Genomic DNA, 19843 nt, shown 5'->3' with positions numbered 1-19843 from the left:
AAACTTAATGGGCTGGTTTGTTTCCCCAGAGAGGCAGATTTGAGCCCAGTCTAAGAAAAAAATATTTTTTTGATTCTCCATTGAAAGTGCTATTTAGTCCAGGACTAGCCGTTGTGTGTCTAGGCGATGAACATTCAAAAAGCCAAACATTGGACCATGCCTCATTGCATGTCCAAAACATTATTTTTGTTCTTCTCAAGAACCAAAACAACAAAAAGCCGGAGGATATAGTTAATGGCCTGTCATCTATGATCTATGTAGCCTAATGTACCTTCTAAATGGTTGGGTTATGGTTGGACACACACACCAACAGGGCATGGTGACCAAGAAAATACAAGGCCATAGTAGAGCCTTCAATCTAAGTGCTATTTCATCCCAGTCCATTTCAAACTGGTCTGGATGTCAACAGTAACGATCTCCAAAACACAACAATCAACTTTCCTCTAAGACAAAAAACGTGTAGGAAAAAAAAAAGCAAAAACAACGACTACTAAACTGAAATTCTACACACAGAGCCTGTGTCCTCAATGGCATATTTCCTATATAGGAGCTCTGCTTTGTCCAGGGCACATAGGACTCTGGTCAAAAGCAGAGCACCAAAATGAGGAAACGGGTGCCATTTTTGAAACAACACTTACATTTCCAGCCCCAGCCATCGCGAAGTCTAGCAAAGTTACCTCTGAAGACATTTGAAGAGTTATATATTCCCCCCCCCGAAACCCACTTAAACAGAGCCCTTCGCTAAAGCGGAGGCAAGCCTCGTTAGGGTTTATTTATAAACAAGGGAACTCTTTTCCACACACACCATTGGATTGTGTGTGTGTGTGTGTGTGTGTGTGGGGGGGGGGGCACGTGAATGGGCACAAAGAGCCCTATCACAATGAGAGCAGGGACAAACAAACACACATTCAAAATGGCAACACGGCCATTCTGTGGCCCGCCACATCCAGACCCCCCGCGTGCTCACAGACCTTGGGACAGAAACATCCACACTGCAGCCAGAATAGACACCTGGAATGTTTCAGAATGGCCTACTTTAAGTTATATATCAGTGATGCATACAAACGAGGTTCATAACTGTTTTTTTTGTTGTTTTCGTTTATTATTGTCGAAATAGTTTCTGGGCCTAGTGGAAGCTAGGTTAAACATGGCTAATTTAACTAAGAGATATGGAATTAGTTAGTGGAAATTCTGCAAATCACCACATTCCCATCTGCAACACTGGTAAAAAATAATAATTGAAAAACAAACAAATATTAATCCCTGTGGGTTTTTAACTCAATTTACCTTTCTTGATACCTGACTACGGAGTTGACGTCTCAGTGAAAGGGACTGACCTTGATGGTGGCGTACTCGGGTTCGTAGTTGTCATCCCACAGATCTGCTTCGTAGTAGTACAGGCCATCGTTGATCACCTTCACCAGCTCGTTGGTCAGCTTGGAGCGCGACGTGTGGTGGCCCGTACGGTCGCCACCCGGGTGCTTGCGCAGGTAGGGCGGCGTCTGAGTCACGATGAGGATTTTGTTAACGTCGTTGTCGGCGATTTCGCAGTCCGAGTCGTCGTCCGACCAGTCGGTGAAGGTGTTCCTGCGACCATCTATCTGCTCCATCTCCTCGTCAAACATGAAGTCCAGCTCCTCGGGCTCGTCCTGCTCCTCCTTGGCTCCCGTGGCCGAGGCCTGGGCCGGGGAGACCGAGGGGATCGGGCTGGGGCCTGGCTGGGGCACCGGGGAGACAGCCTCTTCCTTCTGCTGCAACGAGGGGGTCTACCGTCAGTTAACGCCCAGGGAGGAGGGAGGGAGGTATGGATGGATGACAAAACAAAGATGGAGAGGGAGACAAGTGGAGAGAGGGCAGAGGTATGGTACATACCCCCAAATGACACCCTATGTAGTGCACTACTTTTGAGTAGGGATCTGGTCCAAAGTAGTGCACTAAATAGGGAATAGGGTGCCATTGGGGATGCAGATATTAGGTCATGAAATTGATCGTAAGTGTCTTGAAGGAAGCCTTTATAATCAGTGGGTTTTGAAGCAAGCATCATGTTGCAAGCATTGGGTTTTGTTGCAAGCATGACGATGCAACATTGCCCTGCTATCCATATAAGCGATGGGGGGGGGAATAAATGTAGACCACATTAGGGATATTATACAGTGTCATATCGTTTTGACAATTTCACAATATTATTTTTGCGCTAGTTGGCTGTCCCCTGCACCAAAACTCCACTATTTCCTTCATAGCTTGTCCTCCATCTTGTTTGTTTTTTAAATTAGGGAGACAATTCTGTTTTCAGCACTTCTATTTCATTGACTGATCAAAACTCATTTTCTCATGGCTCTCGTCCCTCTGCAGCGGACGTATGGTGAGCGACATGTTTGGCTGAACAAATCGCAATAAAATCAGTGTTGAATCTCGCAACACACATAGAAGTGTGAGAATTACAATACATATCATATTGGCACCCAAATATCGCGATAATATTGTATTTTGAGGTTTGAATCCCCTTTCCGAACACCTTCCGTCCCTCTCCTCTCCTTCAGCTCCACTCACCTTGGGTCGGGCCGGGGAGGGCCTGGGCCTCTTTTTCACCTCGATCCAGGACTCAGAGTCCAGGTCGGGGAGACTCGCCGACAGGCCCTTGGACATGCTCTTCAGGTTGGACACGTCCTGCTCCACCTTGGGCTGCATGGAGGCCCTGGTTGAGCCCCTAGTGGGTGTGGAGGACCGGGGAGACCCTGGAGCAGATTCTGTCGATTAGATTGACTATAGGTGATCCCTAGTCTAGACAAGCCTACAGGATGTACCATGTGGACAGACAGGTGATCATTAAACAAGCTAAGCGTCAGTACAGAGACAAAGTAGAATCTCAATTCAACGGCTCAGACACAAGAGGCATGTGGCAGGGTCTACAGTCAATCACGGACTACAGGAAGAAATCCAGCCCAGTCACGGACCAGGATGTCTTGCTCCCAGGCAGACTAAATAACTTTTTTGCCCGCTTTGAGGACAGTACAGTGTCACTGACACGGCCTGCAACGGAAACATGCGGTCTCTCCTTCACTGCAGCCGAGGTGAGTAAAACATTTAAACGTGTTAACCCTCGCACGGCTGCAGGCCCAGACGGCATTCCCAGCCGCGCACTCAGAGCATGCGCAGACCAGCTGGCTGGTGTGTTTACGGACATATTCAATCAATCCCTATACCAGTCTGCTGTTCCCACATGCTTCAAGAGGGCCACCATTGTTCCTGTTCCCAAGAAAGCTAAGGTAACTGAGCTAAACGACTACCGCCCAGTAGCACTCACTTCCGTCATCATGAAGTGCTTTGAGAAACTAGTCAAGGACCATATCACCTCCACCCTACCTGACACCCTAGACCCACTCCAATTTGCTTACCGCCCAAATAGGTCCACAGACGACGCAATCTCAACCACACTGCACACTGCCCTAACCCATCTGGACAAGAGGAATACCTATGTGAGAATGCTGTTCATCGACTACAGCTCGGCATTCAACACCATAGTACCCTCCAAGCTCGTCATCAAGCTCGAGACCCTGGGTCTCGACCCCGCCCTGTGCAACTGGGTACTGGACTTCCTGACGGGCCGCCCCCAGGTGGTGAGGGTAGGTAACAACATCTCCTCCCCGCTGATCCTCAACACTGGGGCCCCACAAGGGTGCGTTCTGAGCCCTCTCCTGTACTCCCTGTTCACCCACGACTGCGTGGCCACGCACGCCTCCAACTCAATCATCAAGTTTGCGGACGACAACAGTGGTAGGCTTGATTACCAACAACGACGAGACGGCCTACAGGGAGGAGGTGAGGGCCCTCGGAGTGTGGTGTCAGGAAAATAACCTCACACTCAACGTCAACAAAACTAAGGAGATGATTGTGGACTTCAGGGAACAGCAGAGGGAACACCCCCCTATCCACATCGATGGAACAGCAGTGGAGAGGGTAGCAAGTTTTAAGTTCCTCGGCATACACATCACAGACAAACTGAATTGGTCCACTCACACTGACAGCATCGTGAAGAAGGCGCAGTAGCGCCTCTTCAACCTCAGGAGGCTGAAGAAATTTGGCTTGTCACCAAAAGCACTCAAACTTCTACAGATGCACAATCGAGAGCATCCTGGCGGGCTGTATCACCGCCTGGTACGGCAACTGCTCCGCCCTCAACCGTAAGGCTCTCCAGAGGGTAGTGAGGTCTGCACAACGCATCACCGGGGGCAAACTACCTGCCCTCCAGGACACCTACACCACCCAATGTTACAGGAAGGCCATAAAGATCATCAAGGACATCAACCACCCGAGCCACTGCCTGTTCACCCCGCTATCATCCAGAAGGCAAGGTCAGTACAGGTGCATCAAAGCTGGGACCGAGAGACTGAAAAATAGCTTCTATCTCAAGGCCATCAGACTGTTAAACAGCCACCACTAACATTGAGTGGGCTGCTGCCAACATACACTGACTCAACTCCAGCCACTTTAATAATAATGATGGAAATTATGTAAATATATCACTAGCCACTTTAAACAATGCTACCTTATATAATGTTACTTACCCTACATTATTCTTCTCATATGCATACGTATATACTGTACTCTATATCATCGACTGCATCCTTATGTAATACATGTATCACTAGCCACTTTAACTATGCCACTTTGTTTACATACTCATCTCATATGTATATACTGTACTCGATACCATCTACTGTATCTTGCCTATGCTGCTCTGTACCATCACTCATTCATATATCCTTATGTACATATTCTTTATCCCCTTACACTGTGTATAAGACAGTAGTTTAGGAATTGTTAGTTAGATTACTTGTTGGTTATCACTGCATTGTCGGAACTAGAAGCACAAGCATTTCGCTACACTCGCATTAACATCTGCTAACCATGTGTATGTGACAAATAAAATTTGATTTGATTTAGACAAGCCTACAGATGTACAAGGTGGACAGAGCGGTGAGTGAGCTCACCAGATAAGCAACCCAATGGACTAAATCAGCTTTGCCGAATCAGGGTCTACTTGACACAGCAAGAGAGCCCTCGACTGAATCAGAATGAGTCCACCTCACCAAGCGTACAAACGTCTGTTTTCATAGTGAAAATACACACACACACAGACTGTTAAAGTGGATGTGTGGCTGACTCGGTGGATCAACACACCTGTTTTGAGTAGCTAAATGGATAGCCACTGTCAGAGCGGGTGGGTATCTGTTCTACAGCGGGCCACTGTCAGAGCGGGTGGGTATCTGTTCTACAGCGGGCCACTGTCAGAACGGGTGGGTATCTGTCCTACAGCGGGCCACTGTCAGAACGGGTGGGTATCTGTCCTACAGCGGGCCACTGTCAGAACGGGTGGGTATCTGTTCTACAGCGGGCCACTGTCAGAGCGGGTGGGTATCTGTTCTACAGCGGGCCACTGTCAGAACGGGTGGGTATCTGTTCTACAGCGGGCCACTGTCAGGTGGGTATCTGTTCTACAGCGGGCCACTGTCAGAACGGGTGGGTATCTGTTCTACAGCGGGCCACTGTCAGAGCGGGTGGGTATCTGTTCTACAGCGGGCCACTGTCAGAACGGGTGGGTATCTGTTCTACAGCGGGCCACTGTCAGAACGGGTGGGTATCTGTTCTACAGCGGCCCACTGTCAGAACGGGTGGGTATCTGTTCTACAGCGGGCCACTGTCAGAGCGGGTGGGTATCTGTTCTACAGCGGGCCACTGTCAGAGCGGGTGGGTATCTGTTCTACAGCGGGCCACTGTCAGAACGGGTGGGTATCTGTTCTACAGCGGGCCACTGTCAGAACGGGTGGGTATCTGTTCTACAGCGGGCCACTGTCAGAACGGGTGGGTATCTGTTCTACAGCGGGCCACTGTCAGAACGGGTGGGTATCTGTTCTACAGCGGGCCACTGTCAGAGCGGGTGGGTATCTGTTGTACAGCGGGCCACTGTCAGAACGGGTGGGTATCTGTTCTCTGTCAGAGCGGGTGGGTATCTGTTCTACAGCGGGCCACTGTCAGAACGGGTGGGTATCTGTTCTACAGCGGGCCACTGTCAGAACGGGTGGGTATCTGTTGTACAGCGGGCCACTGTCAGAACGGGTGGGTATCTGTTCTACAGCGGGCCACTGTCAGAGCGGGTGGGTATCTGTTCTACAGCGGGCCACTGTCAGAACGGGTGGGTATCTGTTCTACAGCGGGCCACTGTCAGAACGGGTGGGTATCTGTTGTACAGCGGCCCACTGTCAGAACGGGTGGGTATCTGTTCTACAGCGGGCCACTGTCAGAGCGGGTGGGTATCTGTTGTACAGCGGGTGTGGCTGCTTTTACCTGTCTGCTCAGCGGGCGTCTGCCGAGGCACGAACTCCGGGCAGTGGATGAGCTGGGTCAGGTCGACTTGGTTGTGGTCCGGTCCCATGGAAAGACCCGGTAGAGGCCACTTCTCGGGTTCCACCTTGCGGCGGATCTTCATTTCGATGATCTCCACCTCTTTGCTACCCTTTAAAGACTAAGGGGGTAGATTTAAGAGTGTTGAGGGTATGAAACAGACTTAAATAGTATCTACTCATCTATCGTTATACACGTACGTGTGTGTGTGTGTGTGTGTATATATATAGATTTGTTTTAAATATTTTACTAAAACCACACGAGGGCAGGATTGGACCCCCTCGCTGGCCAAATCAGGAATCCTGTCTGAATAATTGGCGTCCCTGATCTAGAATATTCTCAATGCCTGGCAAGTTAAAACGCATTCCTGCATTACAGGAATGTAAAAAAAAGAGGGATCAAAACTACTGCAGGAAGTGTTTTTGTTGTTGAGAAGTCAAAGCTCGTTGAAAGCTCGCCTTGAATTATCTACAAATTCTAAAAATCTGATGAGTTCTGACGTTAGAGACACATATCCAATTTGTAAGTCGCTCTGGATAAGAGAGTCTGCCAAATGACTTAAATGTAACTATTCATTTCTAGAGCCATCCGCCACCTTGCGAGAAACAGCTAAGAAGGAGGACGTACGTACCTCTATGATGAGGTTGACGTCGGTGGTGAGGGCCTGCACCCTGTGGAAGCTAGCGACCAGGCCAAGAGACAGGAAGCCCTCCTGGTCCATCTTCCTGCGCAGGAAGAAGTCCCGCTCCAGGTTGTCAAGGCTGAAGTAGTACTCACTACGGAGAAAAATGCAGGAAGTCAACATAATCAGTCTTCCGAGAATCACAATGCCTTTATGTGTGAAGACATGTTCAATAGAACAAAATCTGAAGATTTTTTTGTTAGTTGGAAAAGCCCTTGTCAGGGAGTACAATGATACGAGGTGGGGAAAGTGTTTATTTGGCTATGTTCTCAGCTTTGTTTTGGAGTGAAAATAAATGTAATTTCAACTACAATCTGTTGTATTGGAGATGGAATTTGATCATGGAAATTGTAGGCCTATGTATGTACACCTAAATTCAGATTCCATGTTATATTGCGGGGCCACCCATATGACAAAATGTGTACGCATGAATGTCAATCCTTTTGGTTGAAAGCGTTTGCTAAAACAGCATAGATTATTTACATTATTTAAACCCTGAAAAAGACATCAATGACCAACGGCACTAGTTCTAGAGCGCAGTAACCAACGGCACTAGTTCTAGAGCGCAGTAACCAACGGCACTAGTTCTAGAGCGCAGTAACCAACGGCACTGGTTCTAGAGCGCAGTAACCAACGGCACTAGTTCTAGAGCGCAGTGACCAACGGCACTAGTTCTAGAGCGCAGTGACCAACGGCACTAGTTCTAGAGCGCAGTGACCAACGGCACTAGTTCTAGAGCGCAGTGACCAACGGCACTAGTTCTAGAGCGCAGTGACCAACGGCAGTACTCACATCTGCCTCTTGATGTAGTCCTTGAGCAGGTCCTGGTCTACGGAGTACAGGTCGTTGCTGCTCATGTTGTCGTAGTAGTAGGTCACTGGAGCGCCAAACTTCTGACCGTAGGCGCCGTCCTTCCCGTCGTAGGCCTTGTAGCCGTAATGGTAGTCATAGTGACCTGGCAGGAGACACGGCAGAAGTCAACCATTACTGGGCGGCTGTCACATACCTACTAAAACAAACAAAGCTAGGGAGGCAGCTCAGCAACAGCAGAGACATTCGCAGCACAGCTGTTGAGCCTCGGAAGGCGTGTGAATACACTAAAAATCGGAGCAAGCTGACAGAGCCAGAGAGTAAATATTCGCCTAAAGATCAGCAGAGCGAGAATTTAAATATGGCATCCTGTCAGGAAAACATTTTTTAGAAACGGTGTGTTCCTGGGGGGGGGTGAAACTCAAGACAGAGGGATCTCGGCCTAGTAAGAAGGAGAAGAACGGCAGGTTTCATAATGACAGTGAGTGGGTCTGCTCTACTCCCCTTGTTCCTCCCCCTCTCTCCTCAAATGAAAGGGGGGCGGGGGCAGTGTTTTCCTGTGGCGAAGCCAGAGGGGAGAGGCTGGTGGCTAGAACCAGCAGGACCAGGCACCTTGCCTCCACCCGTGGCCTGAGGGAATCACAGCACTATACCACACTCAGGTTGTTATGGGGTTGTGTTGTTTTTACTGTATCCTTAGCGGGGGCCAGATCAGGGTAACATAGGACAAAGGCAAAGCCATGAGCACAGCCACACACACACACACACACACACAAGCACAGCCACACACACACACCGAGAGAGAGAAAGAAAAAGACAGAGACAGAGCGCATTGTTCTACAGAGAGCCTTGGAACCACACAAATGAAAATAATCATGTATTTTAAGACTTCAGTACTAAAAACAGACAGCTGAATTGGAGTTTGAAATATTTTCTAGTGTAATGCATTACTTTCTACACACGACTTCTCAATAGATATGCCATAAGGACATCGCTGTTCTTCAATCACTTAAGACCGTGGCTCTCTCATCCAACTAGATAAGCCATTAGGACATCGCTGTTCTTCAATCACTTAAGACCGTGGCTCTCTCATCCAACTAGATAAGCCATTAGGACATCGCTGTTCTTCAATCACTTAAGACCGTGGCTCTCTCATCCAACTAGATATGCCATTAGGACATCGCTGTTCTTCAATCACTTAAGACCGTGGCTCTCTCATCCAACTAGATAAGCCATTAGGACATCGCTGTTCTTCAATCACTTAAGACCGTGGCGCTCTCATCCAACTAGATATGCCATTAGGACATTGCTGTTCCTCAATCACTTAAGACCGTGGCGCTCTCATCCAACTAGATACGATCCCATACCTGTTCATTTCCACGGAGCGCTTACCTCTGCTGCCTCCTCTGCCTCGTCCTCGTCCCCGTCCCCTGCCACGCCCACGACCCCGGAACCCGGCACGGAAGGGAGCACCCTCACTCTTCACGCTGGACACCTCATCATGGTCCTCACGACATTCACGCTCGTACTTCCCGCTGTGCCAGTCTGAGAAAAAAAAAGAAAGTAAAACTTAAGTTTGTTTTAAAGTATCCCTATATATATTTCTGTTATTACGGTGCTATCAGTCTGTTAGTACGCCTGCGCGGGAGTGTTACTGGAGATGGACCTGATCTGAGTGCTATGGCAAATGTTGACCACTTTATAAAGACAAAACCAAGCCTTGTTCCGGCAGAGTCAAATTATTATATATATATTACATGTAGCATTTATATATATTCATTTATATGAATTCACAAATCAAATGATTTGCTTTGCCATTATAGTAGTTGAGGTTCGGTTCAAACATGGTGAATCGAATCACGGGAATCAAAATTATAATTTGTAAATTGTGAACAGTCAAAAATAATAAATGGCAACCGTGTACTGTGGAAATATAGTATATACTATAGTAGTGCACTATATAGGGAATAGGGTGCTATAGTAGTGCACTATATAGGGAATAGGGTGCTATAGTCGTGCACTATATAGGGAATAGGGTGCTATAGTCGTGCACTATATAGGGAATAGGGTGCTATAGTCGTGCACTATATAGGGAATAGGGTGCTATAGTCGTGCACTATATAGGGAATAGGGTGCTATAGTCGTGCACTATATAGGGAATAGGGTGCTATAGTCGTGCACTATATAGGGAATAGGGTGCTATAGTAGTGCACTATATAGGGAATAGGGTGCTATAGTAGTGCACTATATAGGGAATAGGGTGCTATAGTAGTGCACTATATAGGGAATAGAGTGCAATAGTAGTGCACTATATAGGGAATAGAGTGCAATATATAGGGAATAGAGTGCAATAGTAGTGCACTATACAGGGAAGAGAGTGCAATAGTAGTGCACTATACAGGGAAGAGGGTGCTATAGAAGTGCACTATACAGGGAATAAGGTGCTATAGTAGTGCACTATACAGGGAATAAGGTGCTATAGTAGTGCACTATGTAGGGAGCCATATGGTACCCAACCAGGCTGACATAAGGGGTTAGGCCGGCGCTGGGTGATGTCAGTCACCTCGGAGGTCGTTCCTGTTGTTGGGGGGCATCCTGGGAACCTCGTTCTGACGGGTGTTGTTCCTGGATGCAGAGCGCTCTCTGGGCCCCTCGGACTTCACCTCCATCATCAGCGGTACCCACTTGTGCTTGTTCCCTACACACACACACACACACACGTTAGAGCGGCACCTGTCTGTCACATTTACACAATAGCGTTGATTAGTGTCAGACCAAGCGTGAGATGCAGGCAGACCAGAATAGTAGGGAACTAGTTGATGTTGCAGGGGGGGGGGGGGGACGACGACAGAGCAGCACTGAACAAGCGCGCTGTAACTTCTCCCGGCGGGCCTATTAGGTTTCACCTCTGTAACGCTCAACCCTATTGAGAAATCTGATAAAAACACTGACAATTAAAATAAATACCTCACGTTTTACTCTGTCTTCTGCGCAAACTAATCCGTTTTGTAATGCTGGAACAGTGCCCCCCCCCCCCACAAACTAATCCGTTTTGTAATGCTGGAACAGTGCCCCCCCCACACAAACTAATCCATTATGTAATGCTGGAACAGTGCCCCCCCCCACACAAACTAATCCGTTTTGTAATGCTGGAACAGTGCCCCCCCCACACAAACTAATCCGTTATGTAATGCTGGAACAGTGCCCCCCCCCACACAAACTAATCAATTTTGTAATGCTGGAACAGTGCCCCCCCCACACAAACTAATCAATTTTGTAATGCTGGAACAGTGCCCCCACACACACAAACTAATCCGTTATGTAATGCTGGAACAGTGCCCCCCCCCACACAAACTAATCCATTTTGTAATGCTGGAACAGTGCCCCCCCACACAAACTAATCCATTTTGTAATGCTGGAACAGTGCCCCCCCACACACAAACTAATCCATTTTGTAATGCTGGAACAGTGCCCCCCCCCCCACACAAACTAATCCATTTTGTAATGCCGGAACAGTGCCCCCCCCCACACAATCTTATCCATTTTGTAATGCTGGAACAGTGCCCCCCCCACACAAACTAATCCGTTTTGTAATGCTGGAACAGTGCCCCCCCCACACAAACTAATCCGTTATGTAATGCTGGAACAGTGCCCCCCCACACAAACTAATCAATTTTGTAATGCTGGAACAGTGCCCCCCCCCCCACACAAACTAATCAATTTTGTAATGCTGGAACAGTGCCCCCACACACACAAACTAATCCGTTATGTAATGCTGGAACAGTGCCCCCCCCCCACACAAACTAATCCATTTTGTAATGCTGGAACAGTGCCCCCCACACACAAACTAATCAATTTTGTAATGCTGGAACAGTGCCCCCCCCACACAAACTAATCCATTTTGTAATGCTGGAACAGTGCCCCCCCACACAAACTAATCCATTTTGTAATGCTGGAACAGTGCCCCCCCCCACACAAACTAATCCATTTTGTAATGCCGGAACAGTGCCCCCCCCCACACAATCTTATCCATTTTGTAATGCTGGAACAGTGCCCCCCCCCTTTTATTCAGCCAGGGGTGCAGTTCCCTCGCTGGCCAGTTGGCGGTGTCAGTGCTCTGTTAGTGGAGTGTGCTCGAGGGCAGGAGACTAGAGCGAGCACGTTGAACTGTGGCGATTCTCACCTCCACCGTCAGCAGATAGGCACAGGGCCACGTCACTCTTGACAGTGCACTCTGGGAGAGTTAAGAGTGACGTGGCCCTGTCTGCTGAAGGGGGTAGGTGAGAGAATAACAAATCATATTTATTTCTCCAAATACATGTGCTGCAGAGTTAGAGACAATATTAAAAAAAAAAAAAAATACAATATATATATATCCACATATAGTATGTACACTATGACCACTGAAGCTATAAACACCCCAGACTGCACTATGAATCACATTACAACTATGTGTAGAGATTAGGGTTGTGATGCTCATGTAGGAATTTGGGGTGACATATTTTCTGGTCAGCCAAATGACTACAGTCACGGGAATAACCACATATCTCCCACGTGTGAAGAAGCGGGATGGTTGGCGTGGTTACACGTGGTCTGTGGTTGTAAGGCAGGTTGGACGTACTGCCAAATTCTCTAAAACGACATTGGAGGCGGCTTATGGAAGAGAAAATTAACATTTAATTATCTGGCAACAGCTCTGGTGGACATTCCTGAAGTCAGCATACACCAATTGCACGATCGCTCAAAACACGAGACATCTGTGGCATTGTGTGGTGTGACAAAACTGCACATTTTAGAGTGACCTTTTATTGTCCCCAGCACAAGGTGCACCTGTGTAATGATCATACCGTTTTATCAGCTTCTTGGCATACCACAACTGTCAGGTGGCTGGATTATCTTGTCAAGATAGAACTGTTTACTAACAGGGATGTAAACAAATTGGTGCACATTTTGAGAGAAACCTTTTTTTTTGTGCGTTTGGAGAAATTCTGGGTAATTTTATTTCAGCTCATTAAAACCAACACTTTACATGTTGCATTTATATAAAGGGAGGGAGATCGCGAGAGACAAAAAGAGCATTGCAGAGCCAGAAAGAGGAACACACACACACACACAGATGAGAGTCTGTCAGTGCTGAGTGTAGTTGTAGGATGAAAGTGCAGGGTGCAAAGTCCAAGTAGGAAGATAAACGTGGACCAGGTGGGCGGTTGGTGAGGGCCACAGCTCGGGGGGAGGGGGGGTTGACAGGAGGTTTAGGTTGCGATTGACCTGAACCGTTTGCCCGAGGGGATTCTTTTGAATACAAGGGTGCCCGGGGGTGAAAAGGAAGGGAGGAATAAGAGCATTGCAGGGCCAGAAAGAGGCAAGTCTCTCGCTCTCCCTCTCGTCAGGCAGGAAACTTCATTCCAAAGGTCAGAAAACACTCGCTGGCTGGCAGACTGGTGGAATTTCAACCCTTAGTTCCTGCCAAAACATCTCCCTGCCTGCATCGCCTCCGACTCCGTGAGGGTTAGACTCGGAGTAGTAGTCACTACAAAGCCAGACTGGGGCCTGCACCACGCAAAACATTTAGTAAACATGATTAATTTTCCTCAAGTGGTAATGGATATTCCTACATGGTTTAGGCCTACAGCATGAGTGTCAATTACCATGTACCGACAGCTTTTCCAGAATACTGTTAATCAAGTCACGACATCATTGACGTTAACACAATGACTGGCTATTTGTTATAGTTTGTGTGTTCAGACAAACACCTGTTCTGTGTAAAAGCCCTAAGGTTGGATGTCCTACCGCACAGGGTTCTGTTTACCCTGAGTACTGTAAAAACTTGTAAAAAAAAATAAAACATTTTAAAAAGGGGAATTCCACCACTTTTTAACCTCATATTCACCATCTTCAGTGTCGACATATGTGAAAATGTACTTTTCATACACTCTGTAGTTAAAAATATATATATATTTTTTTAAACGAGGTCAATACTGAGTCAAGTCACCCACCTTTTTTCTTCTGTCCATTCTTCTGAGAGTCGTCGTCTCCGTTCTTCTCCTCTCCAGAGTCGTCTGACTTGGCCTTCTGGTTCTCCTTGCTTTCTTCGTTGGTGTCACGTTTCTCTTTCCACTCTTTCTTAACCACGGGCTTCTTGGGGGCCTGGGGAGTAGGTTAACACAAGGTACAATATTTCCAGCAGGGTTTGTTTTTTTATCTTCCCTTCATCCAACAACCAGGTTTAGGAGCATCACTTAGTGTGCATTCCTAATGGCACCTTGTTCTCGATTTGGTCTCTGGTCAAAAGTAACGTAATAAATAGGAAATAAGGAGCCAATTGAGACTAACATTAAGGTTACAGGTCACAGGTCACCGACAGTGCACCGAGGAGAAACCACACGAAACCATTAATTCCAATGATTTACAGTGAAAAAAAAAAAAACTATGTGAGAATATTTGTCAACAAATATTACATTTTGACGTTAGCGTTTTCCTCTTGGAGTAGCTGTGTGTGTGTGTGTGGGGGGGGGGGGGGGGGGGTGCGCCCTCAGCTGCTGTACATCTCATTTCTTGCAATTCCCCACATTTTGCCTCACGCCGTGTTCTATTGCCATCTGAGCGTCTCAACCTTCTAACAGAATCAACAGGGGTTCCGAATGCCACTGACATTTTGGATCAACGTTTTTTTTTATTTTATTTTGATGATTGTTCGTTCTCAAAGATGATCTCAGAGGAAGAAAAAAAAAGAAGAAAAAGATTGCTCCAATATATTTTTTGTTATACAACACTTTAAAATATGGTTTTAGTCGTTTACGGTTTACACTGAATTTTCACCATTTTGAAAATGTATTGGCAGCCACAATTTAAACAGTAGCAGTGTGCCATTGCTGCTAGATGCATATAGGGGAAACACTGCATTATAAATCAAGTTGGTAGCAGCATGTGAAAAACAGTTTGGAAATCCGTTGCAGCTCAAGTTGACGACAAAGCCCATAATGCAATGCTCGCTCTCTGGGCTGGCTAGCTAGCTACACCACATGACCAGGTAGTGGTTGGTCCCCCCCTTCGCTGCTATAACAGCCTTCTGGGAAGGCTTTTCCACTAGATGTTGGATCATTGCTGCTAGAACAGCCTTCTGGGAAGGCTTTTCCACTAGATGTTGGATCATTGCTGCTCGAACAGCCTTCTGGGAAAGCTTTCCACTAGATGTTGGAACATTGCTGCTATAACAGCCTCCACTCTTCTGGGAAGGCTTTCCACTAGATGTTGGATCATTGCTGCGGGGGCTTACTTCCATTTAGCCACAAGATGATTAATGAGGTCGGGCACTGATGTTGGGAGATTAGGCCTGGCTTGCAATCGGCGTTCCAATTCATTCCAAAGGTGTTCAATGGGGTTGAGGTCAGGGCTCTGTGCAGGCCAGTCGAGTTCTTCCACACCGATCTCAACAAACCATTACTCTATGGACGTCACATTATGCATGGGTGCATTGTCATGCTGAAACAGGAAAGGGTCTTCCCCAAACTTGCCACAAAGTTGGAAGAATCTTTCAGAATGACATTGTATGCTGTAGCGTTACGTTTTCCCTTCACTAGAACTAAGGGCCCTAGCCTGAACCATGAAAAACAGCCCAAGACCATCATTATTCCTTCTCCACCAAACTTTAAAGTTGGCACCGTGCATTGGGGTAGGTAGTGTTCTCCTGGAATCTGCCTACCACTTTGTGGCTGAGCCGTTGTTGCTCCTAGACGTTTCCACTTCACAATAACAGCACTGACAGTTGACCGGGGCAGCTCTAGTAGGGCAGAAATTTGACGAACTGACTTGTTGGAAAGGTGGCATCCTATGACAGTGCCACGTTGAAGGTCACAGCTCTTCAGTAAGGCCATTCTACTGTCAGTGTTTGTCTATGGAGATTGCATGGCTATTTGCTCAATTTTATACAGCCGTCAGTAATGGTGTGGCTGAAGTAGGCGTATCTACTAATTGAAAGGGATGTCCTTAAACGTCTGTATATAGTGTATGTTGCTAGCTAGCTAGCTGCTACACACAATACAAAAGTCAATATCAGCATGAGAAGTAGCCAGCTAGTTGTAAAATCGCCTATATACGAACTGCACTATGAATTTAGGAGTCCACAATCTCACCATGTTCAACCTGCAGACCATGTGCTTCGCAGTGGAGTCTGCCGTTTGTGCCACACACACACGTGATTCTCTCCCTTCCCCCGTGAGAGAGCACCAATTGAGCTGGATAGCACGGGGCAGGGAAGAAAAATAATCGCATTGCATGGATCTAACTAATTTTAAAATATTAGCATGACAATCGGTCTCCAATTGGATGGAAACGTAGCTAACATGCGAGAAGTTGGGATCCACCCCGTGTGGTACGCTTAAAAAGTACAAGACGAGGAAAAGAAACCAACAAAGACGTAGCTTTCTATTCTGTCCTGGGGGGTTAAGATTAGTGAGTAGGGCTGGGCGATATTCCGATAGCGTCGTCTAGCGATGATGTTCGGGTCAGTCGTCGTCAATGGTTATGTGGCTGTGGTTTAGCTTATTTCAACATTAAGTTAAAAAAACAGAGTCTGGCAGGACAGAGCACATTCAAACCGAGTCTCAGGTTTTCAAGCAAATTTATGTCAAGATTGAGACTGGACCACTCAGGGAACCGCAACGCCTCTTGGAAGCTATTCTGGTGCGTCTTTAGTATAAAAATGGCTTAATTTGTCCAGCTGAAAAAATGAACCTACCTCGGGGTTTAGGGATTCAGACTGAGGTGGATTATCCTGAATAGTCTGTTTTATTTAATTAGTTTAATAGTCTGTTTTATTTAATTAGTTTAATAGTCTGTTATTTAATTAGTTTAATAGTCTGTTTTATTTAATTAGTTTAATAGTCTGTTTTATTTAATTAGTTTAATAGTCTGTTTTATTTAATTAGTTTAATAGTCTGTTTTATTTAATTAGTTTAATAGTCTGTTATTTAATTAGTTTAATAGTCTGTTATTTAATTAGTTTAATAGTCTGTTATTTAATTAGTTTAATAGTCTGTTATTTAATTAGTTTAATAGTCTGTTATTTAATTAGTTTAATAGTCTGTTTTATTTAATTAGTTTAATAGTCTGTTTTATTTAATTAGTTTAATAGTCTGTTTTATTTAATTTAATGTTTAGATTCCATTTATGCGACATGCTCATTCTCATTATAATGTTGAAGAAATACGTTCCTAGCGTGTGAGGAACATGTTTTGCTAGCCAGCAAGCTAATATTTAGAAGAAAAATATATATATTTGTTTGGCTACAGTTACGGGAACCTGTTGCCAATCCCTTTAGCGTTGCCAGCTAGCTCGCTAGCTACAGAGGTTTTGCTACTGCCGTCAAGTTGTGTCATCGTATTTAGCCTAATCCACCATTTGCAGTATGCATACTGGGCATTTGAATATCGTGCCCAGGAAAAGGGGCAATCCACTATGTGGATAGGACAGACACATTTAAACCTAAAGTTTAGACACACGTGTGTTCGGAATTCCATGTTCAGAAATTCCATGATCAGAAATTCCATGATCAGAATAGAAAAACAGCATTAAACTGCCAAGTCTTGACATGGCCACAGAAAGCTGCCGAGAGAGAGAGAGAGAGAGAGACAGTTGCAGAGCCTGTGTTTCATCACCTCTGCTCAATTCGTCATGCAGTGTGTCCATTTGAGACGTAAGTCAAATTAAAAATGCAAGTTTAGTTCACTTGGGATGTTTGAGCTCACTCGCTAAAAGTTCAATAACTTCTATCAGGGGGCACTTTGCATAGGAAGACCATGCAAAGCATTCAGTTGAAAGGTTCGTTTGGCAAGACGAGGCACCGAGTCATTTCTCACACTTCTATTACACGCATTTCAAAATGTCGTTGTTTTTTTTCTTTCTTCTTCTCTCTCTCCCTTTTTTCTTCATGTCGCAAAAAAAATGAAAGTAATCCACACAACAACAACAAAAAAACAGTCAGATAGTGAGCAGAGACACCCCTAACAACGCACTGGAATAGGCATGTCCATTCAAATGTGTTAGATAACTCACTTGCTATACAAACCTTTGTAAATCACATTCAAATAGAAGAACTGTACACTTTCCTGTATCTGAACAGGAACCAGAATAGCTGTTAACATTAAGTATGAATGAGCAAACTAACGGAAAACCAATAGCCTAAATGGGAAGTTAACGTCCACTGAGCACTCTGAAAAACTAATATAATGCTAATTTTCTTGTGTGGCCACAGCAAACCTGATACCAATTTCTGAAGAAATACTGATTCCTTCTGTGCGATTGGAAGTTAAATCGATACCACTCATCAAGCTTTTCAATGGCTACGTTCACCCTACCAGCAGGCCGTTCCACCACCATACGCCGTCTGGACATCCACAAACTGCTGGACCCACATTACATTTACGGTTGGACCTAAACCATTCTCATGCTGAGTCTCCATAGTTCTGTTTAACCCAGGAGTTTAAAAAAAAAATCAGGGTCCATGCAACCATCTCGCCAATTATTATTATAATAAACTCCCCAGCAAGCTTTTTTGATTGGTTAACGTCCCCCCACTATACTCCTACGGAGCATCCTTTTGGTTCAGGTCATTCAGGTTCTACGGAAGCCAGGAGGCCGTGGAGGCTCCTAGACCAGGCTGCTTCAGGTCCATGTGGAGGGTGAACTTACTGGGGATCTCCGTGGGGAGTTCACCTCTCTGACCTGCCTGACAGGCATGGGGCATGACACAATCCCAGTCACAACTTCAATCTGAGCACAGGGGGGACAGAAGGGAAGGTATTTTAGGATAAGGGCACAATCCCAATTACAGGATTGCGTCCTGGATTTATTTTTTTATTTTTTTTAAATGCCATTTCAACAACACACACACAGACAATGATAGATGATGATGGTGTATAGGCGTGTGTTGCAATGCCATGTAGCTTAAGTGTGTATTGAAAATTGTATGGAATTCATCATTGTTATGAGACTCTTTATGACATGTCATGGAAAACTAAAATAGCAAAAGAATGCCGATTCATTCTATAGAATTTGCTGACCTTATATGGACAGAATTCTACAGAAAACATTCTCATGTTACAGGCATGATTCTAAAGACTTCACAAAACGCCACAGAATGAGAATAAAGGTTTGGTGTCTGGGGAGGGTTGAGATAGTTGAGGTGTGGCATTCTACATTCAGGCCCTCCACCCAACACAACCCAAACCACTGAGTACGCAACCTTTAAGTGTTAACCTCAATTCCAACAAATTCTAGAAAAATCACCTTAAAAATAACTGAACAATTCTCATAGGAAATTGTGGGCAGTGAAGTTATCTTGTCAAAAATATACAATGGCCCTTGGGGACATAGTAATGACAATACTAAAGCTTTAGTTTCATTGCAGTACTGAATCAAAACCTTCACAGCCTTTCTGGGAAAAACAGCCAACCTAATGTCAAAAAGCTTTAAAAAGTACAAAAAAAATATCCAATTCTGATACCTAACTTTTCAAGTAACTGACTGATTCAGCAACGTTTGGAAAAGTTTGGTCGCCGACAACCCCCCAGAATAGCAGCAGAGGTCCGTGGGTTATTGTGGGGATCCCTAAAAGGACATCCCACCTATAGGGACCCGTCCAGGCCTGGTTATTCCTAGCCCTGCTCTGACCTACATCTCCTCAGGCCTGCGCTAGCCTGGCAGAACGTACGCAGCAGCCACTCCTTGCCTCACACTCCCCCCCACCACCACCACCACCCCACCTGTCTAAAAAAAGGGGTCTACACTTCGGTCACTCTGCCAGTGAGGAACTATCTCCCCGATCCCAGTTGTCAGAAATAGCCTGCAGGGTTATGCTACTGTAAGAGGTCACAAATGAGTTGCATCCTCCGTCCGTGGTACCCAGCACCTGAGGGAAATGAAGGTTGGATCACATGGCTACCTCAGGTG

General features: G+C 45.9%; 1 protein-coding gene across 6 annotated transcripts in view; it reads right to left on the bottom strand.

Annotated features, from left to right (window-relative positions):
• Positions 1-19843, bottom strand: part of larp1 (La ribonucleoprotein 1, translational regulator) — a 54505-nt gene that overhangs the window by 13834 nt on the left and 20828 nt on the right. Inside the window, exons 4-12 of one of the 6 annotated variants that reach the window (XM_064982432.1) lie at positions 18584-18664; positions 13891-14041; positions 10458-10592; positions 9287-9439; positions 7877-8039; positions 7034-7178; positions 6346-6523; positions 2551-2747; positions 1338-1766 (exon numbers count right to left, since the gene is read on the bottom strand). In XM_064982432.1, coding sequence (XP_064838504.1) covers positions 1338-1766; positions 2551-2747; positions 6346-6523; positions 7034-7178; positions 7877-8039; positions 9287-9439; positions 10458-10592; positions 13891-14041; positions 18584-18664 — 1632 coding nt within the window. The remainder of the gene's footprint in view (positions 1-1337; positions 1767-2550; positions 2748-6345; positions 6524-7033; positions 7179-7876; positions 8040-9286; positions 9440-10457; positions 10593-13890; positions 14042-18583; positions 18665-19843) is intronic. The other 5 variants (XM_064982434.1, XM_064982435.1, XM_064982433.1 and 2 more) reach the window with 5 other exon arrangements.

Source organism: Oncorhynchus masou, chromosome 12 (genome assembly GCF_036934945.1).
Source record: "Oncorhynchus masou masou isolate Uvic2021 chromosome 12, UVic_Omas_1.1, whole genome shotgun sequence".
Lineage (NCBI taxonomy): Eukaryota > Metazoa > Chordata > Actinopteri > Salmoniformes > Salmonidae > Oncorhynchus > Oncorhynchus masou.
The sequence above is the reverse complement of the archived record's forward strand: the minus strand, read 5'-3'. Positions and strand labels throughout refer to the sequence as shown.